Genomic DNA, 27,846 nt, shown 5'->3' with positions numbered 1-27,846 from the left:
TGTCATTTCACTGATTAGTTGATCGTGACGGTGTGTGTAAGCTCATATGCTTGATTTATTGTTGATGACCGGAAGTTTGTTCTCTGGAGCCCTTAGAAGATGAGCTTCAGGTGTTTGCGGTGTGGAATGTCAGAGGGGAAGGAGCCTTGGAGATCACCGGAGAGCAGACGGATGCTTGATCAGATTAAGAGGTGTGAACAAGGTCATCCACCCTGTTAGAGGTGGCAGAAGGGCTGAGTTCTCATTCCCAGCTATAAGTTTACTGAAATAAAGAGGCATGGATCAATCTTAAAGGATAGAGAGAAATGGCCAGGCAGGGGGGTCCCGAGCTCTTAAATCCTCTTCCTGGGCAGCTGCCCGGACCTTCCAGCCTCCCAGGGAATTACCTATGCAATTACCTATGAATTACCTATGCAAGGCGGATAAGCGCTGTCACTCCCTGGGGCTCTTGCAGACCCTTGTGCGTTCACTCTGGTCACTCGGGCCGGGCAGCCCTGGAGTCTGGGAATCAGTTCTTGCCAGGAGGCCTCCTGTGTCCTCCTCCGTTGCCTCCTGAGCCCAGACACACTTCTGAGATCATGTTCCTGCCGTGTAAGGGGGGGGCTGATCCAGAGCCCACTTGACGGTGTGAAGCAGGGCGGCTCTGGACAGTGGGAGACTTCAGACTGTGTGTGCACCCGTGTTACCAACCCCCGCACTACAATTCCGGTTAAATGAGGTTGGCTTATGACCCACAATTAGTATGATAAGGAAGCTTCCATAACCTGATCTCCAACTCGCTTTGCAAGCCGTTGGTCTCAAGATGACATCTCCCAGAATTTATGGAGGCAGGGCTGTGGGAACCTGTCTCGTTTCTGAGAGTTTCCCGCTACAGCTTGACCTGAGTCACCTCTCTTGCTGCGTTGGGAACAGTGTTGGGAGAGAGAGAACCAGATCTTCTTGTAGAGGGCGTGGGCCCTGGGCCTCACCTGACTTGTCCAGCCTCTGGGGAGGAAGGATAAAGGGAGGCCATGCCCCTATGATACTGCAGCCCGTACCCCTTCGGAAATCTCTGCCCCCCAGGACTGTGACAATGCAGTGTTGAACAATTTGAACAATCTCGACCAGACAACTCTCTCTGGGGATTGAGCCCATCTAGGAAGGGCCCGGGGAAAATCTGTGAGGTGTCCACCCCGGGACCCAACAAAGCTAGTTTAAAGAACAGTGAGTTCTACTATACCAGTGTTAAATGGGCATATTGGTTCAGGCATCGCACATGTTAGATGCCGTGACAAGTCAGAGGTAGGAGGTCACTGCAACTGCATAAACCAGTGGTCCCCTTGTAGAGTTCCTATGTAGGAAAAATAACGCAACTTTGCAATCTGAGGAAGGCTGTTAGGTGAGGTTTGCACCACAGCCTAGCGCTGCAGTAGGATCGCCACTGGCCATGTTTGGCTATTTACATTAAAATTAAGTATTAAACTCAGACCCTCGGTTGTACTAGCCACACGTGCTAGTTCTCAATGGCCACATGTGACTAGTGACTCTCCTTTAGGACGGGGCAGGCACGCAGACACAGAACCGTTCCATCATTACAGAAAGTTCCACTGGATATCCCCAGCCCAGAGCCTCATCTGAATATGTACACAAAACACGCTTTAAATTGTTCCAGATAAAACTTAGTCACTAGTCAAAATAATGGGTCTGAGGTTAGAAAAATACTTTAACAGACTTACCAAAACTACTTTCTTATAGATCTAAGAGATACAGCCCAGCCTGGGAGCTACAAAATCACAGAAGTCTAGATCAAGTCTGTGTTGTGCTGGACCTTCAATACTGAGCCCGTTGCCAGTGTAGAGGTCCTTAGTTGTGTGTTGGTTTTTGAAGATGATGAGTACTGAACCTCATCCATTTTTTCCCCCTAGATTGTCAGATTAGACCGAACCATGGAACAGATTGTTTTCCCCGTGCCCAGTATATGTGAATTCCTAACCAATGAGTCAAAGCTACGAATATACTACACTACAGAGCGGGATGAACAAGGCAGCAAGATCAACGATTTCTTCCTGCGATCCGAGGACCTCTTCAATGAGATGAATTGGCAAAAGAAGCTGCGAGGTAGGTCAGCAACGCCTCCAGAAGCTACAGAGACACGCGGTTCTGGGGTCTCACACAGCAGGGCTTGATGGTGGGTACGTGGACCTCCAAGTAGGAGCAGAGCTGGTGTGATTTAGGATTCTGTCCCCCTCTGGGCACCAAGAAGACTGGGCACCTTTGGAGCTGAGAAGTGTGCTCCAGCCTTAGGGAGGCGCCTCCCCTGAAAGGGCTTGCTTCCTGCCCCCTTTGATCTGATCTGCTTGGAGAGCTCCAGGGAGAACTTGGTATCTTGATGTAGAAAATAAAAGGAGCGGAGAACAGGCGGGCCTGGCGCTCACAGGATGGTGCATTTGAGCAGGAGACTCAGCCCACCTGACTGCTCATTTACTAGCCCACCTGCTCGGAAGATGCCGCTCTTCCCCCTTTTATGGGGTAGCTCGGATTTTAGACCCTAGTGTCATTTTATAGGCAGTGGAATCATTTACCGCTTGAGATGCGTCATTGGTCACCAGCGAGTCCCGTGGCGGAGGCCAGCCAGGCGGGCTGCAATTACTCATCTGAAATACTTTTATAGGGCTTTCCCGGAAGGCTTCTCCGCGCCCGGTTTTCATTAGGGTTTTAACGTGATCCTGCGGTACCGACAGTACGCTAGGCACCAACTGTTACGACCCACTTAGAGAGGATGGTGCTTTATTCCTGTCTGTTAGTCAGGAGCCAGGATTTTTATTTGAAACCCTGGATTCCAGCTGCAGTTGTGATCACTGGGGCTCCTGCTGTGGTGAGGGGAAGCTGGGCTAGAGGTCAGTTTCTGGACGCTTTTGTCCTCTTCCGCCCCTACCAGCCTGGGCCAGCACAGACTAGCCTCCTCTACTGCTTCCACTGCACTGCTTTGCTCCCTGCCTCCCCAGATTCGGTTGGTGTCAGAGGGGCTTGTGCAAGCGGGCTGGCCGGGAGGCGCTGTTCTCACCTCACCCCCACTCCATCCTCTCTGATCTCTAAGGGGCACCTCATCATCCGGCACTTTAAAGCATTATCATATGTTTTGCTGAGCCAACCCATTCCTCGCCCAGCCCCATGCTTGGTGTCTGGACCACCTTTAGCAGAACAGCGGGCGTGTCCTCCTTGGTGTGGCCCTCAGAAGACCTAGGGGACAAGCTGCCCCACTCTCTGTGTGTCCTCGTAGCCGCTGTGGGCTTGATCCAAGCTCCTCCCGCTGAAGCATCGTGAGTAGTGTTGAATGTCTCCACAGCACCATGCTTGGGCAGTAGGGTAAAAAAGACACCCAGAAAGGTAGACATAGACCCCATCCGTCATGTACTCTTGTGTTTTCAGCTATTCCATGAAACAGAAGGCACCTTCCTCTTATCTGTTGATTTTGCTCTTCACTGAAATAGTCCATAATTCCAACTTGAGGAGATGATCCTGAATTCGTGTATCCAAACCTCCAAAATAGTTATTAAAATGGTGATTTCTCCCTTACCAAACGTGTGGGTCTACTAAGTACTAAGACTGGTCAGATGCATTCATTCTCTCAGAATTGTGTTATCAAATAGGTACATAAAATAGGCTCTCCAGTGGGGCTTATGAACTGAAAGAAAGGTTCTTCACCTTTTATGATGAGGTGAGATACCTTGTCATCCCTGAGATGTTGTCATCAGCCTGGCATAATAGGAAGACCTCAGCCCCAAGAGGTGGGAGATCTGAATTCCATGCTCCTTCTGTCACCCCCTGACTCTTTGGCTCTGGGCAGATGACTTAACTTCTTCTAGGCCCTCACCTATAAAGTGGGGAATTAAGACTACCTGATTGTTTGATTGATTGCATAATGGCCATCTCATCATTCCAAGATTTATGTTGCATTGTAGCTAATACCTTCTCTTACTAAGTCTGTCTTTGTTTCAAAAACAGTTTTTGTTTCAGTGAAGCTTAAACACAGCTATGGCTGTCAACTGAGAGATTTTAATTGGCTTCATAGCTTTCTGCTGGTAAGAGAAAAACTGAAAGTAATAACGGAATTAAACATGATTTGCATATTTAGGAAGGGGAGAAATGTACTCAGAAGTGCAATTAAAATGAAATATATTTTCTTCTCTATGTAGCTTATTTCTCTTCTAATAAGTCTGCGGAAAAGATTTCTCTGGCTTATTCACAAAGCTCCTCTTCCTTTTCCCGAAAGTATCACAGAGAATCATCTGTGCTTTGGAGAAATCCGTAGCTAGGGCTCAGGTACACAGTAAGGTCTGTCTGAGACTCGGATTGCTTCATCTTTTCTTCTGCAAGTATTAAGATCCTCAGGTCCTGTGCTCTCTTGTAAACCCTCTTCCCTGCTCTCCTCCAAACACACACACACACACACACACACACACACACACACACACACCCAGTCTGTGAATTCACATCCTCTGTCCACTGTGCCTCTCTGACATCTTCTCCTGAAGATCCTGGCCCCAGTGACGAGAAAACTCTGGGCTAAGACAACTAGAAGATAGTGAGAGGAAACTGAGGCAGAGTTGCGTATGCTGACACTTCGTTATGTGGTATTACGTGGAGTTTACCCTCATAGTTACTACACACATCAGAGTAGAGTGGGAAATTCTCTTGTTATATGCACATGGAGTCCAAGTCCTCAAGCAAGCCCCAGTTCCTTACAAACAAACAAGCTAGAGAGGAGGGTTACCAAGAGATGCCCCAGGTGCAGTTATTTAAATCGCCCTGCCCATCTGGGATCATGGTACCCTGTCTTCCTGCACCTGCGTAGACACCCACTTGACTTGAAGGACGGAATGTTTGTTCATATTCAGAGTGACACCACAATTTAAGTACAGTGTTAGTTTTATAAAAGTAAGATTTGTTAGTTGTCTGCCACAGTTGAAGACCATCGTACAGCAGCTACTCTCACACTTAGTATTGAGAGCTGCTCTGAAGGGAATTCTGGCTTACCCTTCACTGAGCCCTGCCATTTCCTGCCTTTTTGTCTTTTAACTTCTCATGAGCCTGTTACACATACACTGATGTGGGGAGGATTTTGTAAATTCCCGTGAAACCCTCGCTCAGCTTCAACAGTTTTCAGCCCTTTGCCATCCTTGCCATGTGTCTCTTCTGTGCTCTCTGGAGTTTTCATATTCAGATCAGAAATGGGCTTCAGTCCCAGAAGAAACACCAATAGCCATTGTCTACAGAGCGGGTGATTTCTCATCTTAAATTTGCTTTGGCAATTAACTTATGAAAAAGTCATTCGTTAACTATAGGTGGGACTGACTCCTGGTCGGCTTCTCCATTGCATGGTGACATGAGCCGCTTAACTTTGTCCCTGTCACTGAGACCAGCAGGTCTCTGAGCTGGGGAATGAGATCTCCATGCCTTCCATCCTCTGCTGGGCCTCAGTTTCCCTCATCTATAAAATGAGATCTTTTAAACTAGATGATGCTTATAGCTGTAAAAGTCTACAGTTTGGAAACGTGGCCTGTTACCAAGTGCAAACATGAGATGAGCAGTTATTCAGTTATCCAGGGCTCTGTTTAATTATGCCATAACTTTATTTTGGATAGAAGTTTCCAGAGGCTTGGCTACTGCTATAGGCATCATTCGAGAGTCATTGGATTTGTCCCTGGCTGCTGTCCTAAAGTTAAATGATGACTTCATTGGGAGAGAGAAATAACACGCTAGAGATCCATTTTCACATACTCCACACTTTTCTTTGGAGGAGAATAATGTTGAATGAGACCGTCTTTTGGAAACTTTGCCTCTGGCATGGAGATGGAAATCATTCCTGCCATCGTCCCAAGTGTAAGGCACCATTGAAGAGTTCAGAGGAAAAGGATGCACCAGTGCACACAGTGTGGTCACCGGCTTGTTCTCCTAATGCTGAGATGCAGCCAGTGTGGTATCACCTGTCGGTAACAATGGATTAAGATGGCAGCACTGCCTACAGGGTCTCTCGCCCTTTGTGAGGGCTTTGGTTCCACATCCTTTCTCTACTGTAGCCTTTGCAAATGGGAGCTCCACTGCTGACCGTCCAGGCAGAACTCCCACTCCTAGTTGGCAGATGACCTGGTGTTAGGAAAGGGAACATTACCTTGCTTTTAGTCACCAGTGAGTCGGTGAAGAATTTCGAGCAAGGGAAGAGTGTGGAAGAGGTAACATTGTTCCTAGCCTGGGGCCCAGCTGGGCCAACTCCGAATGCTGTGTGTCCCCCACCAACCAGCGCCCCCCACTTCTCAAAGTCTCATTGAATTTTCGGGTCTCCTTAGGCATCTCATCCAGTCCCAGCACCCCAGGGAGAACTGAGGACTCGGCACATGAACCCTGGATAACCCCCAAGATTCCATAACTGATGGTGTTGACAGGGGCATGCAGGGTTTTTAGATGTTCCAACTTTTCCCCTTTCTTCTCCTCCTTAGCCCCCAATACATCTTCTGTTCCAGTAAGTACTCCAAACAGAAACAAACCAATCTGGTGTCGTTCTGAGCCTATGAGTCACCTTCAAAACAAACAATCGTTTTTACTGTTGTGGTAAAAACTGGGAACAAAAGTGGACTTGTAGGGGCGGAGCGGGAGGGCCGTGTGGATTCCCAGCGTTCTGGCTTGCAGTCTTGAACCTCACGGGGCTCTGTCCTTGTTTCCACAGCCCAGCCCGTTCTGTATTGGTGTGCCCGCAACATGTCTTTCTGGAGCAGCATTTCATTCAACCTGGCTGTCCTGATGAATCTGCTTGTGGCCTTTTTCTACCCATTTAAAGGAGTCCGAGGAGGTACCATCCATATCTTTAATTTCAAGGAAAATTCCAGAGGCAGCAGGAAGGCTGTGACTTGCATCTTAAACGTGATCCCTGGAAGTACTGGTGCAAGTTATGGGATCCCAGTTACCCATTTTCAGACAAAATGAGAGTGTAGCTTTTAGCACGGGTTTATTTTTAAATCTAACTTGAAATAATACAAATTGTATGTCCGTATTTATTTACCGGGAAAGAAAGAGAAGAAGCTATTTACAGTATTAAAACTGTAAGGGTTCATCTTAGTCAGCCTCCTTGTTTTATATGTTGGGAAACTGTCAGAGAAGCTGAGAGATTTAGCCAAAGTCACACAGCCAGTTAGCGACCGAGCTAACCCTAGCACGTAGATATTTTGATGCTCAGTCCAGTAGATGTTTTTTTCCCATGCCATACTTGTGAAATTGATTTCAGACTAAAGAATTTGTAGGACATCTCTGGAATTTTTTTTTTTTTTTTTTTTTTTTTTTTTGACAAGAGGTAGGGTGAGGCAGGGCTTGAGTGACTGCAGACGGCACATCCTTGGCACTTTAGTCTATTAAGAGCTACATGCCCTTATTCACATAACGAAACGTGCTGTCCATGGTCTTGATGGATTTCCCCCACCACTGTCTCCTTCCAGTCATGTGTGTGTACATTCTGCACATTTTGCTGAGAAAAGGCAAGCCGTTCAGGAGGGGCATTTTTCTGTTTGGGGCTCCTCGGTTTGCGTAACAGCTCTCTGGAGACATTTACGCGTGTGGGGTTCTGGGGGTTGGCGGAAGCTCCTCTTCTATTAAACATCTACGGCCTACTTTTCTGACACCTGCTACAGCCTCCTGGGAGGCCTGCTTTTCAGCTCAATTTCTCATCAGAGCTTTTTGGCAGATCACCTCCCGTATGTATGTCACAACCTGCCAGGAGCCACCTTGTGTGAAACATAATGGGATGAAGAGCCCAAAAGTAAGACCAAAAAAAAAACAGAAACAGTGCAGAGGTAAATTCCAGGCTCAGCTCTGGATTTAATAATATAGATGTCATAAACGTAATGGAAGTAAGTTTAAGGTCAGATTTGAAAGTGGTCATATGTTCTGTGATGTGTCTAACTTACTCATTTGAGGCGTTAGCTTTTCTGTTTGGCCTGAAGCTATGTTGAAGGCTCCGTTTAAGTGATGTTTTTCCCCCCAAAAGCCGTACTTAAACACCAGCCCAAGGGGCATTTTCCTTTAAAATGCAATATCAGGAATCGTAAGTGTCCTTGGCTGCAACGTTGGGCAGGTCCACAGGGCTGCAGGGTGTTGCCCCTGGGGGGAATGTCTGCCCTCACCGGGGTGCCAGTCAGCAGAGGTAAGAGCGCAAAGTGGTCAACCCAGGGCTTAGGTGGAGGGGACAGAGCCCAGGCCTCTTTTCACCTCTGGGGAGCTGTTGTGCACATCATAGCAGATCCTTCAACTATTACTTTGGATGTGTTTTCGTTTTACCCTCCACTTCTTTAAAAATATTTAAAATTGATTTTTTTTTTTTTTTAATATATCTTGGCCATTTTCTTCACTGGTCACTTGTGGCAGTTTTGAGGCCAGTGCTGGGGACAGTTCATTGACACCTCTCTCCTCTTCAATGATAAGCCTCATCCAGTGGAACAGCTAGAGTTACAAAGTCCAGACTTCGTGTCTAGGCCTGGCTCTGCCACTCACCTGCCACGTGACTCTGGGCGAGCCACTTCAATTAGTTCTCCTTATCCTCTCTTTTAAGAGGTGCTTAAATTGAGCCAGTAGTTGTGAAACTTAGGTGTGGATTTAGAAATTCCTGTAGAGGTCAGGAGAAGATAGTTGCTGACCTAGTCAGGATCTCTGGAGCATCCTGTTTCTTGCCCATCCAAGTTGAAGAACTACTGGATGCAATGATTCTTAAAGGTCCTTCCATCTTTACAGTGGTGGCACTCAAGGTGACATCACCCCTGGCTGATCTGTAGAAGTCCAGGCTTTCTTTTTTGGCAGCATGGGCTTTAGAACTTCACGCAGATAGACTCAACAGAAAACGTAATTAGATGTCCTTGGAGAGGACAAGGTTGATCCGACCTAAGGAAGCCCTTTCCATTATGCAGTGACTGAGATCACCTCAAACACATCCACTCACTCAGAGGGATTTACTTTTTTCTTTTGGAAGATGTGTCGGGGGCATCTTCTATAGTCACTGTTGACCATCTTCAAGAGGAGGGTTGTGTTAGCCCGGTCTAGAAACAAAATCTGATTGGTTACCTGAAAGTATTTCTTTGAGAGCAATATTTGTGCTCATTGAATTCTGAAACCAGGATTTCCAAAATGTCTCTCTTTCAGGTGTGTAATGACCTTGCTCTGTGTGCCGATGTGGCTCTGTGACTTCCAAGGCTTGTGGCTGCCAAGGACACTGTGGCCTTAAAAGCTCCTTTTTAGAAGTATCATTTTCCCCCTTTATTTCAGAACTGATGAGTCACAGCGTCTTTGAACAGCATGAAAATTGGGCATCTTCAGGTTTCATACTGAATTTGTAAACGTGGCATGATGATTAAAGCACATAAAGTACTACTTTTTAAACCTTCTTACTGTTGAAATTTTCCAATATATACACAAGTAGAAAGAACAGTATAATAAACTGCCATATACCCATAAGCCCAGCTTTAACAATTACCAACATTTTGCCAATTTTGTTTCATTTATACTCCTACTGTATTTTCTGCAAGATTTTAAAGAAGTCTTGACATCTTGTCATTTTGCCCATAGATATTTCACTGTGCATCTCTAACTTCTAAGAAAATTTTAAAATGTGTATAATCACCATACCATTATCATATCTAACAAAACTAACAGTAAATCATGTCATAGCCTGTCCATATTGATGTTTCTCCAGTTGTCTCAAAGAAGTCTTTCTGTAATTGTTTATTTGGAATCTAGCATTAATTATCACCTCTGTTTTTATAGTTGGAAGACAGCAGGTTTTTATATTGTCCCCTTCAGGATTTGAGTACATGTGTTGTACTGGTCACATTTATTACACTGAGCTCTTAAGAGCAGTTTATGATAATCAAGTGCTTAAGAAAATGAAAGGCAAGCCACAGGCTGGGAGAAAATACTTACAAATCATACATCAGACAAAAGGCTTATATCCAGAATATATAAAGAACTCTTACAACTCAACAATAAAAAGATTACCCAATTAAAACAGTGGGAAGGGGCTTCCCTGGTGGCGCAGTGGTTGAGAGTCCGCCTGCCGATGCAGGGGACACGGGTTCGTGCCCCGGTCCGGGAAGATCCCACATGCCGCGGAGCGGCTGGGCCCGTGAGCCATGGCCGCTGAGCCTGCGCGTCCGGAGCCTGGGCTCCGCAACGGGAGAGACCACAACAGTGAGAGGCTCGCGTACCACAAAAAAAAAAAAAAAAAAAAAAAGTGGGAAGAAGATTTGATCAGTTACTTCACACAAAAAAAGACATATGAATGGCCAAGAAGCACATAAAAAGATATTCAACATCAGCAGTTATTAGAGAAATGCAAATGAAAACCACCATGACATGTTACTAGAAACCTACTAGAATGGCTAAAATTAGAAAAACTGATGATACCAAGTATTGGTGACGATGTGGAGCAAGTGGAACTCCCATATATTGCTGATGGGAAGGGAAAATGGTACCAGCAGTTTGGAAAACAGTATGGTTAGGTCTTCTAAAGTTAAGCATGTACTTAGGGTCCCAAAATCTACTTCCATGTTTTTGTCCCAGAGAAGTGAGAACATACACCTACCCCAAGATTTGTACTTGGTTGTTTCCAGTAGCGTTATTTGTAGCAACTCCAAACTGGAAACAACCCACATATCCATTAATTGTTAAGTGGATAAATCAGTGGTGGTGTATTCATATTACGGAATACTTCTCAGCAATAGAACAAACTATTAATACACACAATAACCTGAATGGATCTTAAAAATTTTGTTAAGTGAAAGAATTAAAAAGACTACCTACAAATATGATTATTTTTCTCATTTCATGAAATTCTGGAAAATGCAAAGCTACAGTGGTAGAAAGCAGGTCCATATTTGCCTGGCATTGGAGATGGGGGAAGGCATCAGTTGCAAGGGGCACAAGGAAACCACTTAGGGCGATAAAGTTGTTTATATCTTGATTGTGTTGGCGGTTACGTGAGGTCATATGACTGTATATACACTGCCAGAGGTCATCAAAGTGTGCACTTAAAGCAGATGGATTTTTTTTTTTTTTTTTTTAATGATAGTTAAGGCCCATTCCTCCAGGGGCGTATATACTCCTGGTATATGCTGTGTCACCTTAGGCAAGATACGTAACCCAAGATTCCATTTCCTCTGGAGTAAAATGGAGATGATAACAGCAACCTCATAGGGTGATCAAGAGGGTTAAATAAATGATAATCAGCGTAAATGGCTTAACACAATATCTAACAGTTGTTAAATGCACAGCAAGGGACACCTAGGCCCCATTATGCACTTCTTCCTGAATTTCTGAGAAGCTTCTGCCTCCTGGTGCCCATTCCTAATCAGGTTTACCTTTGAAGGATATCCAAAGGGAAGAGGTAGGTGGCTGGGGTTAGGGGGACAGTTTTCAGAGAGAAAGTGAGTCTCAGCAGGTGTGGACGAAATGAACTAGGGCAGCCAGCAGGCTCGTGGAAGAGCTGGAACCTGCCGGGGTGTCTCTTTCCCTGGCGGTGCTTCAATCCCAGCAGTGCTGGAGAATTGAAACTCCTTTATATAAGTGGCCTTAATCATGTAGTGCTACTTGTTTACATCTGAAGGAAAGTCAAAACGTGACAGCATTTGAAATAGGGGTGTTTTTTTTTTTTTTTAAATGAGTGTTTTGCAGAACCTTATTTTTAGCCCTGTTGGCTCATCTTACATAACCAAGCCGTCTCGTGGGACACTCTAAATAGAACTTGCAATAGCAAGAGATGGCAAAAACTGGTATAAGCTCTTTGACTACAAGGATAATCGAATTGTAGGATGATGCTAATGGTACGGAAGTTGCTTTCCTCCTTGCCTTGAAGAAATTTGATGCAGGCAGGGGACCTGCACTTTTCCTTAGCGTGCTTTTAATAGAAATTAGAAGTTTGTTCTTCCAGCTTGCCTCCCCTAAGAGTGAAGTGTGACACATGTATGAGTTTTGCTCATGGAACAGACTCATCTGATGGGTGCCTACTGGGTGCCCAGTGCTTCCCTTGGGGAATTTGGAGTCTGGTGGGGATGGGGTTTAGGGAGGGGGCAGTGACCGCTAGAGAACGGTGTCCCGTAGGGATGACCAGGGGTACAAGAATCAGAGAAGGAGGGAGCACCTGGCATGTTTTGTGAGGAGGAGACTTCCTAGAAGAGGTGACGTCGAAGCTAAGACTTAACATGAATGGGAAAGGGAGAGAATTTCCCAGGTAGAAGGAACATGTATATCGGTAGAAGGCTTGCAGGTAAGAAAACATGGATGTGATTGGTTACGTCTGGGGTAGAGAACTGGACGTGAAGGTTGGGACATACAAGGCCAGAGAGGTGGTTGAAGAAAATGACGTTAAACCTGTTTTGGTCTGTCACCTGTACCAGGTGAAAGCTCTGATCTCTGAGAGCCCTGCCTTGTCTTTCCAGGAACCCTGGAGCCACACTGGTCAGGGCTGCTGTGGACAGCCATGCTCATATCTCTGGCCATTGTCATTGCCCTCCCTAAGCCCCACGGCATCCGGGCCTTAATCGCTTCCACAATTCTCCGGTTGATATTTTCGGTCGGGTTACAACCCACGTTGTTTCTTCTGGGAGCTTTCAACGTAAGTATGAATACCTTCATCGCCACTTTTTTGTTTACATACAAGTAGGAATGCCTTCCATCCTCCCCAGAATCTTGGCCTGTGCTTCTGGTGCAGAAAAATATTATCTGGGTCAACTGTTAAGATAGCAGAAGCAAAGGAGAGCTACAGGTGACCGTCTCCCTCTTCCCCTTGTCACAAGACGGTGAACCTCTTAACGTACTCTCTGGGCACCGACAGTCTCATTTTCAGGGAATATTCCTCTCAGAATTAGGCAGACAAAGGGAGAGAAGTTGAGATCTGGGTTAGTTTTGCCAATCAGGTCAAAGGTGTGCTAGGACGAGAGATTTTAGCCAGTTAAGTCAAATGACGGAGTAACACAGCACCCACTTCTGGTGAGGACCGCGGAGAAGCAAGAGGAACTGTTGACAGAGATGGGGCAGGTGGAGAGGTAAGAAGAGAATCAAGGAGAGTTACCTCAAAGTCAGTAGTAACATTTGGAAATGCTCTTTCACCGCTGCGGATGGGCAGGTGCCAGCTCCATCTGCGGAATTCCTAGGAAATGGACACAGCTGATATAAAGCCATAAATTGGAGAGGTTTCCTGGTGAAAAAAAGGAACGAATTGGGACATGTGGGGATCTAAAACTGCCTTCCAGAGGTTTCTGCCCTGAGTGTATAAGGCAGCTGAGGTCACTGTTCAGAAATGGAAGTGATAACTGCAAAAAAGGTGAATCCAGTAATTGAGGGCAATCATAAATGTCCCCCAGTGGCTGTTCAGATGACAGAGGCGGCAAGGGCGCTAGGGGAGAACGGGGACAGGGCTGAAGTTTTGTCTTAAAGAATGGAGACAGTGGGGCCAGGAAGCAGAGCATCTTCCCCACAGGCCACAGCAGCGAGGGGAGCCCGGGCCTGCTCAGGAGATGGCCACCCATCGCGCTTCGCCTCCTCTGTGGCTCACGTACCGACGTGTAGGGCCTGATCCTGTACAGGGAACCTGGGCCCTGCATTTCAGGAAGACGCACTGGGGCTTCATCCTCCAGGGCAGCGTGTTCTAAGTTGATAAATCTTAGGTGAAAAGAGCGTTCCTTGGTCAAATCCATGTGCGAAATGCTGGGTTAAGCAACATGAAAGGTTTTTCACGGCAACATTTCTGAGACTTTAACATGCTGATACGGGTTATGAATCTGTAAGAAAGGGACACCAGGTATTTGTGTTTCCCGAACTTATTTGCCCACATTTTTTGTAAAGTATCACTTGGAATTAGTGTTGTATAGAATACAGGTTGGGAAATTCTATTCCCAATAGTGGGAAATGATTCAGGGTTTTTGAGCAATTCAGTGGTTGAGAAAATTCCCTTGGTAGTGGCATGAATGTACACGGATTTGTGCAGGGGGTTGGGGGACCACTTAGGGCCTCTAGCAGGGCTTTCAGTTACGTGTGACGAGCCTGCGTCTTGGTCATAATGGAGAAGAAGGATGGTACAGATGTCAGAGCTTCGGAGGGAACAGTGACACGTGGTGGGCGCTGGGTCTGAACCTTAAGCCTGAAATTAGTGCAGGGCTTGGTCTGGGTCCTTTTCTCCAGGCAAAGAAGGTATCACTGTCTTGACTGGGTGATGAAGGAGGCAAGTATAACTCCAAATTTTTAGTCACGGGAGGCTGGGAGAAGAATGATGCCTCCAGCTAAAATGAAGTCATGCAAGACCTGGTTTTCAGGGTGAAAATAGACGAAAACTGTTGGCTCACTGGGCTCGAGGTAACAAGACAGGCTATTAATGTTGGGCCTCGTGTTTGGAAATCGGCCATGACCAGAGTGACAGAGCCACATCAGCATCGAAGCAGGAAATACAGGCCTCACCTGCAGTGAGAGGAAGCTTTTTAAGAAGGAAATACGGGAGAAACAAATAAATAAAAGGAAAAAACACTCAGTATTTCACAGGTTGTCTTCTGCGAGTTAATTCTTTTGTTTCTCTGGCCTTTGGTCATTCCATAGTTTTCTCTTTAACAGAAGTCAGTTGGGGGAAAGACTCCCTTTGGATAATTAGTGACCATTCATAATACCATTAGCTCGGGGGCATGGGGGGGAAGCTGAAACAGTAAACAATTACTCAGAGGGGATAACAAAAGAGGAATGTCACATGCAGCAATGGGAGAAGGAATAGCGGCTGTGGACACACAGCGAAGGAATGTTGGAGATCTTAGAGCTGGGGAAGCAGCCCAGGGTGGTATCCTGGCAGCCACGTGCAGGGACGGTGGTGAGAAGGGTGCTGCAGGAGCTGGGGTTGGGTGCCAGGAGTGGGCAGGGCAAGACGGCCGTGTGTGCCATGGAGAATCCCTGGGGACGTGGGGAGAGCCGCTGCAGTAGAGAGCTGGGACCAAAAGCCACATCTGACACTAACCAAAGTGGGGTCCGTAGGAAGTGGGGACAGCAGACTAAGACCATGAATAGGAAACAGTTGCTGGTGAAGCGACAGAGAAAACGGGGGCACAAGTTAAAGGCGAGAGTGGAGTCAGGTGAAGTGGACTGCTCTGTTAGTACCGCAGGTGCCTGGGCTTGTGTGAGGTCCTGGAATGTCGAGCAGAGCGTGGCCTTTTTTTTTTTTTTTCCTCTCTGAAACCCCAGCAACACAGTTCTTTCAGAATGAATGATGCTTTCTCACCCTAAAAAAGATCCTACACTGGCAAAAGTTAGAATATTAGAGGAAAAAGACCTGGTGGATTGAAAGGTTAGCCTGTCTGAGAAAGCCGAACCTTCTCCGTGGGTGTTGGCTTCCCCCCTTATCTGATTGCCGAGAAGCTCGCTTGCACTGACCCACCAGATTAACTGGCACCGCTTCCCCAGCACCTGTGGCCAAGCTAGCTCGGGTAGCAGGAGATGGTTTTACCAAGTGCGGCCGAAGCGCATTCTCTCCACCTTTCTCCTGATTCAGGTTTTTCTAGCAGCATGTTGCTATAGGCAGGCTTCAGGCATGGGGTTTCTCTCAAAGGTGGGACTCTGTTATACAGTAGGTCAGCCTTCAGTTGCAGGGGTCAGAAAACCTAATCCACGCTCATATAAGCAAAGGAGGAAATGTGACTGAGAATCCTAGCGCCTGGCTTCAGGTGTAGCTGCATTCAGGAGGCTGGACGGTAGCGTCAGGGCTCAGTTCCTCTCTTTTGGTTCTGCGCTGGTGGTACCCTTGGGCTCCATGGTGATGCAGGATGGATGCCAGCAGCCTCAGAGGTCACTTTCTGTCAGGTCCAGGGTCAGGGGTAAAGAACAAAGTTGTCTTACGCTGCAGTCCCAGGAAGGATCTCAGTGGGTGTCATTGACTCCATTTGGTCACGTGCCTATCCGTGAACCAGTCGTTGCCAGGGGATTGCCATAATTCCGACTGGCCAGGATGGAGCCCCACCCAGACCTCAAGGACCGATACACGGGAAGGGATGGATCCCCAGAGGAAAAACAGAAGTTATTCCCAACGCAAGAAGGGCCAAGCGTTGGTACTTTACGAGGTCCCAGTGTGGCTCCTTCTGAGGGATCAGACTAGTCTTCTTGGAGAGTTGGGGGGATCTGATAGTATAGGTTGGGAGGGAGACTTCCTTTATTCTTTATACTCTTTTATGCTATTGGGAAAAAATGCTCTTACTTTTACCATGTATATATGACTATTTCAATGAAATATGAGTTTATGAAAAGGAAGAAATGGGGAAAATCGCATTTCTTTGCTTATTAATAAGGTTACATACTTTTCGTATATTGTTTTTTAACTTTTTATTGATGTAATTGACATATAATATTGTATTAGTTTTAGGTGTACGATATTTTGATTTGATATGTATATGAATTACAAAATGAATACCACCATAAATTTAACTTTCATCACCAAAAAAAAAAAAAAGAAGTTATTCCCAGAAAGGGGGGCAGGGGAATAGAACTCATCCTGAAGTCCCTTACTTTCCCCTGCGCACCCCAAGAGAATTCTCATTTTCCCTGTAAAACTAGGAGCAATGGATGACAAGAACTGGCTGCTTCTCATTAAATTGCAACCCTCTAATGCCTAGAATGTAACAGAAAGTTAGAAAACACTTTTAATCATGCTGATCACAGGGTTCGAGGATTGAGGTGACTTCTGTGTTTGACTAACTCATGGAAGGATGTTAGAAATGATTCATATCTTATCTTGAAAATCATAATTTCAGTATGTGTTAATTTTGTTTTTGTCACTTACAAATGCCACTTGATTAGTGTTGCCCATGAAGTTATTTGACTGTCACGTTAACTTGCAATATGCCTGAAAAGCAAAGTAATGAAATGACTTTGATCCGCAGAACAGGTCTCGGCGCGTTCGGTGGGCCCTGGGTGCAAAAGGAAGCTTTTGTTTGGGCACAGGCGCCGAGAGACGCCTGGGGGCAAACTGCCCTCGGCTCTTGTGAAGAGTCTCGAGTTCGGCATGTGGTCCGTGCTTATCTGACTGTTGCTCTCATTGTTGTCAGGTCTGCAATAAAATCATCTTTCTGATGAGCTTTGTGGGCAACTGTGGAACATTCACCAGAGGCTACCGAGCCATGGTTCTGGATGTTGAGTTCCTTTATCATTTGCTGTATCTGCTGATCTGCGCCATGGGGCTCTTCGTCCATGAATTCTTCTACAGTTTGCTGGTGAGTTGCTGGTGTTGAAAGATTTTACATGTGGGCAACTAGGAGAGCATCCTCTGTCCTTCCTCCCCTCACGGACCCCTCTTTTTCATGGTGACTGGTGTGCCTGGTCTACGAGGTCGTAGCCCGCCCTGTACGCAGCGTTTGGGGCATCTGGAGAGGAAAGCTGCCCAGGGAGCAGGTCCTGGAGCTATCAGGAGCCCGGGAGGTGCGCGGTCACAGTGCGTGATCATGATGATAGATGATGCCCGCCATCTGGGTCAGGAGACGTTGCCTCCATGTGCACCTTTGTCTGTCTGATTTCTTGGCCTCAGCCAGCGCTTACAAGGAGAATGTTTTTGCGACTATCACCTTCTGACAGTTCTCATGGGATCCATTTTCCAGTGAAAACATGTAGTGCCAGTAAGAGCGGGAGGTATTTTCAAAGACCCAAGACCCATGGCGATGAGCTTGATAGATTTATTGATCCAGGAGACCTTTTTAGCAGAAGTTGTGTTCCAGTTTGAGCCGAGTGGTTAAATGTCTTGATTTTCCATTATTTTCCTCCTGAGCAGGTTTTTAAATGACAGACCTCTATCTGCTTATTCTCCTGTCATTACAGGGAATCTTGACCTGTAGGGTTGTAGATAAAAAACCACTTCATTGTACCTATGTTAAATGACAGGAAGCATAAAATTGACCTTTCTGCGAGCAAAACCATCCATAAAGGGAATACGAGAAGTATTGGAATGTGTCTGATGATAAAAAATGATCAAGGCCTAAGTGTTGACTTAAGACGAGGGACTTGGGAATACCCTGGCAGTCCGGTGGTTAGGACTGTGCGCTTTCATTGCCAAGGGTGCAGGTCCGATCCCTGGTTGGGGAACTAAGATCCTGCAATCCGCGTGGTGCAGCCAAAAAAAAGAAACGACGAGGGATCTACTTGCAAAAAGCAGAGCAAGGAAGGCACTTCCAGGAATTGCCGTCCATGTGGTCTCCAGGCTGGTGACTTAACTGCTCTGTGCCTCAGTTTCCCCATCTACGAAATGGGGAGAACAGTCCATTTCCTGGCAGGGCCATCATAGGGATTTTCTGCTACTTCGCGTGTCAGGGTCTGAGAACAGCACCGCCACAGAAATGCTGGGCGATGGCCGGCTGTCATTACCGTCTCTGTCATCCCGTCTCCCCTCTCCCAGCCATACACCATAAAGGATGCACCATTTAGGCCTCCAGGATTAGCTCCTTCCATTAGTGGTGGATGTTGGCAGACTGAGGGATATGGATATGGATTCGTTTTCCTCATTTTAAAATAGGTCTGGCCGTACTTTGAGGTTTTAGGCAAAGAGGTCTCTGGATACACTTGTGATGGCCATTACGTGCCCGATTTTGGTCGCTCTCTATCAGAGATCTTTAGAGCTCTGTGTATATTTCTAAGCCTTTTTGTCTCATGCAATAACACCCCTGGGTGGGGTTCCTGTTTGTGAGTCTGGGAGGCCCACGTCCGGAACCTGACAAATTCCTGTCCTCTCTCAGTGGGGAGGCAGAGTTGAGTCGGGGTCTCTCCCACCCCTGCTGAGGGCTCTCTCCCACGAGGTAGGGGAGTCCCCTTCAGACAGTGCCATCTCGCCCTGGCAGAAAATGACTTTTCCAACCATCTATATCCCGTTGGCTCTGTTTCTTTTTCCGTTCATCAAATCCTTTTGGTCACTGGCAGTGCCAGCCGGTGCCAGAACTAGACGCGGTGGGTGTCATGGTGAGACGAGGCAGTGTCGTCCCAGCCCTCACGGGCCTCACAGTGTAGAAAAGAACAGTTACTGTCACTTACTGACTGTTCCCTGTGTGCTCTTTCTGTCCCCTCTCACGACCGCCTTTGAGGCGGACGAACTCTGCAAATTACCACTGGCCAGGTGGAGCCTGGTGAGGCAGGTCACCTGCCCGGAGTCGCACCGCAAGTCAGGGGCAGAGACCACGACGGTGACGCAGCTCTGTTGACTCCCGGGTCTAAGTGCTTAAGCACGGCCCTGAGCTGCCTTTCATTTGAGCCTGTGAAAAAGTCCCTGCTTCGGTGAAACCGGTATTTCACATTGCAATCTGCATGCCTGCCTTCCCGTCCCTCACCTGTCACAGAAGGATCAGAGGGGCTCCGAGCTGCTGGTGATGCTACCTCGGCTCAGTGCACTTTGAGAAAGACTGACCAGGGTCAAATGAGACTGGGGTTGGACGCTTCTCGTAGGTGCTTCTGCAGGGTTTCTAAGTCACTTTCTGTGACTTCAAGTGATGCGTTCCTTTTGGTGTCAAAAGCAGTATTTAACGTGTCTGTTGGGAACCACAGACAGAATACTGAAACCGTTCACATTATTCCATAAACGAGGAAAGCCTGTGACAGGAAGGAATTGAAGAGAGACCTCTAGCAGGGAAAACCCACATGTCACGTGAAAACTCTACACCAGCAGGGCGGAAAGGCAGAGTGGGCGACTGTGGCCTAATTGAAGTTCACCCCGAGACTGGCTGAACCCGGTCCCAAGCCTGCATTCAAGTTGTGTCCTTAGCAAACTATTAACATCGCAAGATGAAAGTGTACAAAGTTCGTTAGCAGGCAGGTAAGAAAAGGAGAAATTCATGTGGTCAGTAAACGTGGAAGTGTTCTAATGTCCAACAGTGACGTAGTGATTAAAACAGGAGTGTGATCCCGTGTTGTACCTGTAATGCTGGGAAAGGTTCAGAAGCGTGATCGTGCCCACTTCTAGTGAGAGTGTGCTGACGTGGGCCTCGTTCTCTGACAGTGGTAAGGGTAAATGGGTACAGCCTTTCCGGAAGGCAGTGGAGCGAATATTGCGAGTTATGTTTGACCCAACGGTTCCATTTCTGGAAACTTGCCAAAAAGAAATAACCGGACAGGTATATATTGAGGCGCCTGCCGAGGTGTTCACCACAGCATTACTTTTAATGATACATCATTGAAAACACCTTGACTGTTTAAAAAAGGAAAAGATATTGATTGAGTAGACTGGTTTTTCCATACACTGGAATACTAAGTGATCATTTTTTTTTTTTGAAACTGACATAAGGTTCATTATTTTTTTTCCTCAGAAAAAATTATAACAGAAACAAAGCTTAAAAACATAATGAAGTAAAACTTTCCTTAACAAAGATCCATGGACATAAAATGAAAAAGCTCTCAAATCCAAATAGATCTAATTGTTCTTTTTATTAAATATAGACACAGGTGGCAGCTATATTGCCCAAATTCAAGAGACTGTAAATACCTCAGGACCGTATTCGAATAATCTCTAATCTAAAATGAGTGAAAGTACCAGAAGGAAGAGAGAAAAGGTATTATCCAGAAAATCAGACCACTGCTTTTTTTTTTTTTTTTTTTTTTGCGGTACACGGGCCTCTCACTGTTGTGGTCTCTCCGTTGCGGAGCACAGGTTCCGGACGCGCAGGCTCAGCGGCCATGGCTCACGGGCCCAGCCGCTCCGTGGCATGTGGGATCCTCCCGGACCGGGGCACGAACCCGTGTCCCCTGCATCGGCAGGCGGACTCTCAACCACTGCGCCACCAGGGAAGCCCACTGCTTATTTTTAACCAGAGCTGTGATGATAGTTACTTACTTAGATTTGAAAAAATATCTGTTTTGATCACACCCTCACAGAGATTCTGAGTTTGTCAATAAGGCTATCATCCAGGCAGGTACTTTAACTAGGTGATCTTTTTGACATGAAAATGTTCATGATTCTTTTTACCAAGCAAGCGGACTATATGCCAGCTTGCGGTATAATATTTTTGTAAAAATATGTATGCATACGTTACACTTTTTTCAATTATGTAGTAAGGTCAGAAGGAAAGAATTTGTTGAGTAAATGTCTATAGATATTGGGGTTATTAGTGATTTTTGTTTTTTTCTTTGTGCTTTTTTGTGTTTTCAAAGTTTTCTCCATTGCACTTGTCTAATTTTCTAATTAGAAGAAAGTTTTTCCTTATTATCAAGTGATATATGTCCACTGTTTTAAAATCAGAAATGATAGATAAATGAGAAGGAAAAAGTTACTTGTCATTTCAGTGATTTGGGGGCTGTATAATGTCTACAGTTCTTAGCCCCAGAAAACAAGTGTCATTTGTTGTCTGAAGTTGCTCTTCCTTGCTGCTTCATGGTGAGTTGCTGGAAAATATTTAACCAACATTAACAGCAACATTAGCCTTTGTACTCTTATATCGAATAAACGCCTCTTCCTTGCTTCCTTTTAAGTGTCCTCCTTTACCCGGTGCCCTTCACACTGGTCTCAGGACACAGACTGGCCTGATGGAGGCAGAGGGGCTAATTGAGCAGAAAATGAACTCAGACGTAAAATTCTAAACTGGAAGGGACTCGGAGATGAGCTAGTTCAGTCCACTGATTTTACCAATTCAGAAACTGAGGTCCAGAGAGGTCTCATGGCCCGATCAACAGCTTGCAACGAATTAAAAGCAGAGTCAGGATTCACACCCTTGTCCCCTGACTCACTTGGCTGTGCACAGTCATTCCCCAAAGCCACGGTGGAAGCAGGACCTTCAGGACAGGATCAGATGTCCACACAGAGGCCATATTAAAGCTAGCTCCCACCCAGGTCCAGAATAACACCATGCATCTCTTCTCTCATGGCTCTCCGCCAACCCTCCAGCCAAATATCTGAGATTGTAGTTCCTAGAAAACCAGCTACTGGTCTCCCATACCTCTAAGTACCTCCAGGGAGCCTCCATTTCTCATGAAGCCAAGTTCTTGCAAAGCGCAGGCCCCTTGGACAGAGGGCGCACCAAGATGGTGAACCCGCTGTGAACCGCAGGGGGTCTCTGTCCCGACCAGGGCCATGGGAAGGGTTTAGGCTTCCTGGCGTGTTACCACCGCCAGCGTCCCTGCTGTGTACTATCTGTGTGACCTTGGCCCAGTCTCTTCGTCAGGAATTTAATGATAATTACTATCGATGGTGGACTTACTCGGCACATAAGTATGACTGTATGCTGAGCACTGTATATACATTGTCTATTTATTCTTTACAATAAGTCTTTCTCCTTCAGTCTGCAAATGAGGAAACTGAGGCTCCGAGAGGAAGGGGGTAGTGCCTGGACCTGGTGGTAGCAAGCGGTTCAGCTGAGGTTTGAACCTTTGTCCGCTCCAGAGTCCCTGCTCCCTGGCCTGGCCCACTGCAGGTCAGCCAGCCCCGTATCCAGAGTGGCTGGCCCTTAATAGAAGCTCAGTGAATAATCACAAAATGAATACCAGGCCCCTCATCCTTTTCCTCCCTTGTCCTCTGCAGCTCACTGGTACAGCCTGTATTTTCTCTATTCCCAAGACCTCTAAGCTACATGTAAGCAACTTGAAATTGCTATTGTTTCCCACCCTCCTTTTCTATATTTGTTTTTCCTTATTTTTACAATCTCGGTTTTCACTGTTAAGACAGGCAAGGGTAACACGTTAAGGGTGTAATGCTTTTGAGTTTCCGGAAGGGTAAATTCTTTATAAATCATTATAAAGTTGTCATTAGGGGATACTGATGTCCATCTAATATAGAGGCTTCTTAAAATGGTCCCATTGTTGTCCTTTCATTTGTTTTTAAAGCTTTTTGACTTAGTGTACAGAGAAGAGACTCTGCTTAATGTCATTAAAAGCGTCACTCGCAACGGACGGTCCATCATCTTGACGGCGGTCCTGGCTTTGATCCTGGTTTACCTGTTCTCAATAGTGGGCTACCTTTTCTTCAAGGATGACTTCATCTTGGAAGTAGATAGGCTGCCCAATGAAACCGCTCTTCCAGGTGGGTTTGGGATCTTCTGAGCTTTTTTAATGTTAAAAGAGTATTTCCTGATTACAACTGAACGAAAAATGATGACTTTGGCAGTGTAGGTATCTCCCTAACACTCAGAGTGTGAACTGAATACAGGGCTTAGTTTTCGCTTCATTCAAAGGGCGGTATGATGTGTCAGTGCTAAGCGTGAGTGTCCAGATGCTACGCTGAATTTATTTACTAAAGTCCTATTTTAAACTAGTACAACATTTTCATAAAACAGTTTGACCATGTATATTGAAAGCATAGGAGTCTGCATCCCTCTGGCTTGGTAAATCTACCCCTAGGAATTTATCCTTTAAAAAAAAAAAATGTAGAAACAGATGTGTACGGAAGTATGTTCACTGCAGTGTGAAATTGGAAGCGATCTCAACGTAAGGGAGTGTTTCATTAGAGTGTGTTTCATCCATGGTGTGGTGAAGCCTGCAGATATGGTACGTCTTGATAAACCTTCATGGAAGAGTACCCAGGATATGGTAGGAAATGGCCAAAGAATAACTACAATAGGATCTGTGTAGATTTTTATTTTTAATTAAAAAGCTCATATATGTCTTATAAAATATGGAAGAATATACCCCCAAACTGCGTCAGTGGCTGTCTCTGGGGCTTTTTTTTTTTTTTTAAAAAAAAAACAATGTGCACGTTTTACAGTGAGCTTATATGATTTTCATTTATAGAAAAAACAGAAGAGATTTCCTCTTTTGAGAGAGAGAGATACATATTCTTGAGTGATACCCAAGTGCCTTTTCCCTCAATTAAAATACTTGACACTAGTAAGTGAAATATTACTGGTTTTTCATCTGGTAGCCAGGCGCCCTGAGTCCAAGGAACAAACTAGAATTGTAACTAAGCCAGGCAGCCTTTTTCTCCCTCCCAAATGCTGCATTCTTGGCATGTAACTCCAGCCTCCAAGTTGACACTAAAAATGGCATTCACTGCCAACCATCTTAGGGTTCTGAACTAAACTGATCTGGGTCTCAGATTTCCGCTCCCGCTTCTCATGCAGACTTGGTATAAATCTTGCTGGAGTCTGTATGTTCAGTAGTATTTGTCGAAGAGTTTCAGCTGTTTGTCTTTAAAGTTGGAGAGGTGCTATTTAAGTGCGATATTTCTAGTAAGCTTACAGGAATTGACATTTCTGGCTTTTTTCCCATACAGATCACCAAATGAAAGTGTAAATTGCATCTCTGCTTTGAATTTATATGCAGGCTTGTCGGGTGTTATTTATGTAAAGAATTGTTTAATCAGCCGTAAGTTGGGGACTTCAAACATTTTAACCATATGTTGCCAGATTGTTCATCATAAAATTTCCTTCTCTCTCCAGAAGCCAGTGAGAGTTTGGCAAGCGAGTTCCTGTACTCTGACGTGTGTAGGGTGGAGACTGGGGAGAACTGCTCCTCTCCGGCACCCAAAGAAGGTAGGACCTCGCAGCGTTACCATGTTAGTGCCAGGCTCCCCCCAGAGGCTTAGATGGTGCACATGACATTGGAAGCAGATGAAAGCAGACTCACTGCTCAGAAGTAAGGCCAGTAGCAAAGAGGAAGGGCTGGGAGAGAGGAGGGGGATGAAGCGGGGGAAAGAAGGCTATGTGGGAAGAAAATAGCTGCTTCATTGATCCAGCCAGTATTTACTGAGTGCCCCCTATTTGCCAGGGACTGTGTTGTACTCTAAGATATAATAAACTATAGTGGCAGGGTCGGGGCAGGGGGAGAGGGAGGTGGGCAAAGAGGTGATTACTAGAGAGGATGCTAAGTGCTGAGAATAAGGATGGACTATAGAAGATAGGCACCCAGCCTAGTACTGGAGTAAGAGTATCACCCAGGAGGTGACAGCTGAACGAAAACAGTAGACTCTTGGGCGAAGGAGGAGGGGTCGGTATTCCTGTTGGAGGGAACAGCATGCCTGAAGGCCTGGACGTAGAATACGGCATGTTTAGGGAGATAACGATCACGAGGAAGGAGAACCGGAAGAAATGAAGCCAGAGAGGTCAACAAAGGGCCAGATGGTGAAGGGTCTTACATGTCAGGCTAAGGGGGTCAAAGCTTACTTAAAGGATGATCCAGGTTGTTGAGAGGGGAGTGATATGATGAGACAGGTGTTTTAGCCAGAGCATTCTCCCTGCAGCTGGAGAAAAGAACAGGGCGGTCAGCAAGTTCTTCCTCCAAAACCAGTAAGAACGGACAGTTTCCGGTTTAAAGCGATTCATTCAGAGGACGAACTGTAAAGATGTTGCTGGATTTAGCCCTACGGCGGCCCCGGTGAGGAACCTGGGCCGAGCTGAGAGAAGAGATGCTCATCACTCAGCGTCCTGTCAGCGCCTGTTCAGAGCTGACACTGTAGTTTAAAATCTGAAAACGATAGGGAATATTTTAGATTTAATAGAGGGAAGGGCAGTTCTGGGCTTGAGAAATTAGCAAGTTTTAGTGATGAAAAAGAAAGCCTTGGATGCTCGACTCCTTTCTTTTATTCTCTCTGGCTCCTGTCTGTCCGCTGGTGAGGCGGCATTCAGGAGTCATGATGTCCAAATCCCGGTATCTCTTTTCACTCACGTTTCAAATCTCTCCCGACTCGCCGTGTTCGCAGAGCGGGTCCCCGCAGAAGAGACGGAGCAAGATAAAGAGCACACGTGCGAGACGCTGCTGATGTGCATCGTCACGGTGCTGAGTCACGGGCTGCGGAGCGGGGGCGGAGTGGGAGATGTGCTCAGGAAGCCGTCCAAAGAGGTAGCTGCGCCCCAGGAGAAGGAAGGGCAGGGGGGCGGGGTGGGTGGTGAGAGCACCACGCAGTGGGCTCCAGTGTAAACCGAAGACACACAGGCAGGGCTGGGAGCGGTGGTGAGGAGACGTGCGTGCGGAGCCAGCTGCTTAGGGCTGCTTTCCTCTCCGGTCACCATCGAGTTGCAGCCCTGGGAGGAAGCCCCAGTGCGGAGGGGGGCAGCTTCTGCTCTCCCCTCCGTGTATTTAAGCGATTCCTTCCTTCGGGGGCCAGGTCTGCCCTGCGTGAACACATTCGTAAACCCCGTAGATCCCAGGAAGCTGCTCTCGGGCACGTGCCACGTGACACTTGGAGAACTCACAATATACACGGCGGGTGTGAAAAGAGCCACATTTGTGGCTTTTACACTTGACACCCAATGTAACATGCCGAGCGAAGCACACGGCACTGCTGGGGGTTGGGGTGGGCCGGGACGGCTGGGACATCTGACTTGGAGGCATCCAGTGCCCTCCTTCTGCCCTGAGCTCTGCAGACCCGAGTGCTGGGGACAGGGGGTAACCCGCTGACAGAGGTGCCTCTGTTCCAGGAGCCCCTCTTTGCTGCTCGAGTGATCTATGACCTCTTGTTCTTCTTCATGGTCATCATAATTGTCCTTAATCTGATTTTCGGGGTCATCATTGACACCTTTGCCGATCTGAGGAGCGAAAAGCAGAAGAAGGAAGAGATCTTAAAGACCACGTGCTTTATCTGCGGTGAGTGGTAAAGCCTGGCTTGTGCCGAGGGGCTGGCGGTGCCCAGACTCTCCGTGGGAAGGGCCGCTGCTGTTCTCCAGCGTCCCTGCCCTTGGCACTGAGCGGGCCCCTGATCTGTTCTGCTGGGGAGTGTCTGGAGTGCCCGTGGACCTAGTGCAGCACTTGCCGGTTGGTTTTAAGAAATGAAGCTTGGGCTAGCGGAAGCATCATCGTACACCGTTTGAAATGTGTGTGTCTCAGGGCCTCATGGTTGTTGGGCTGCCAGAGCATCTCGTGTTCGCATTCTAAGTAACCAGAATGGAGATCTTGCCTCCACCTCCAGCCTGTGGATGGCTTTACTGCAGATGGTAACCGGTTTTAAGTGGAGATAGAGTCCTGTAAGAGCATGCAGTGCAAACGTTCAGAGCAGCTTGGGCTCGGGAGTCAGACCTGGTGTCTGATTAAACCTCTGCCACTTAGCTGTGTAACCATGGTATAGTCACTTCACTTCTCTGAACCTTCATTGTTCATCTGTAAAATGGGTACAGTAACACGTACTTCTCGGCCTTATCTTGGGACTTAGGAGAGCTAGTTTATGAAACACGCCTAGCATAGCGCGTGCTCTGTGTAGGCGCTTAATGATGAGTAGTAAACTGCTACATAAGGGAGGTGCATGGGGTGCCAGAGATACCATTTTCTGTATAACTACAAGGACATACATGTAAATGCAGACTAATCATGTAGGAATCTGGGAGCTGAGTAGTCATTTCAGGATTGTTCATAATGTAGTTACTAAATACATAAATTTCCTACTGGTGTGTCTACTCAAAGAATGATCATTTTTCCATTTAAAAACTTAAGATCTTAGATTTTTGTCCCCTTAAAACCATTTAAAACTTCTCGTTTTGACAGAATCCCAGTTACAGAAGTCATAAGAATAGTACAAAGAATTTCTATATACTCTTTCTTCCAGTTTGTCACATGTTAAAGCTTTCCTTCATTTTCCTTATCCACACACACACTATTTTTCTGAACAGTTTGAGAGTGGCTGGCACAATGCCCCTTTATCCCTATTTTAATACTATATATTTCCTAAAGATAGGACCCTTTTCTTATATATATGCAATATAATTCTCAAAATTGGGAAGTTAACAAGGATGTAATACTCTTACTTAATCTACAGATCCTAGTCAGAGTTCACACTTCATGCCAATAATGTCCTTTATAGCAAACGATAGTCCCAGGTCATGTGTTGAATTCAGTCCATTGACATTTTTGAAGAATATAGAAGTTAGTTATCTTGTAGAATGTCCCTTGGTTTGGGATTTTCTGATGTTTCCTCATGGTAAGATTGAG

General features: G+C 46.3%; 1 protein-coding gene across 2 annotated transcripts in view; it reads left to right on the top strand.

Moving 5' to 3' along the window:
- The window catches only part of ITPR1 (inositol 1,4,5-trisphosphate receptor type 1), a 333,789-nt gene that overhangs the window by 278,092 nt on the left and 27,851 nt on the right, over positions 1-27,846 (top strand). For both annotated transcript variants that reach the window (XM_032647530.1, XM_032647529.1), the window contains 8 exons: positions 1,905-2,097; positions 6,704-6,826; positions 12,450-12,625; positions 17,082-17,246; positions 22,819-23,014; positions 24,369-24,461; positions 25,628-25,767; positions 26,346-26,511. In XM_032647530.1, the coding sequence (XP_032503421.1) occupies positions 1,905-2,097; positions 6,704-6,826; positions 12,450-12,625; positions 17,082-17,246; positions 22,819-23,014; positions 24,369-24,461; positions 25,628-25,767; positions 26,346-26,511 (1,252 nt within the window). The remainder of the gene's footprint in view (positions 1-1,904; positions 2,098-6,703; positions 6,827-12,449; positions 12,626-17,081; positions 17,247-22,818; positions 23,015-24,368; positions 24,462-25,627; positions 25,768-26,345; positions 26,512-27,846) is intronic.

This window comes from Phocoena sinus, chromosome 11 (genome assembly GCF_008692025.1).
Source record: "Phocoena sinus isolate mPhoSin1 chromosome 11, mPhoSin1.pri, whole genome shotgun sequence".
Classification (NCBI taxonomy): Eukaryota; Metazoa; Chordata; class Mammalia; order Artiodactyla; family Phocoenidae; genus Phocoena; species Phocoena sinus.
The sequence above is the reverse complement of the archived record's forward strand: the minus strand, read 5'-3'. Positions and strand labels throughout refer to the sequence as shown.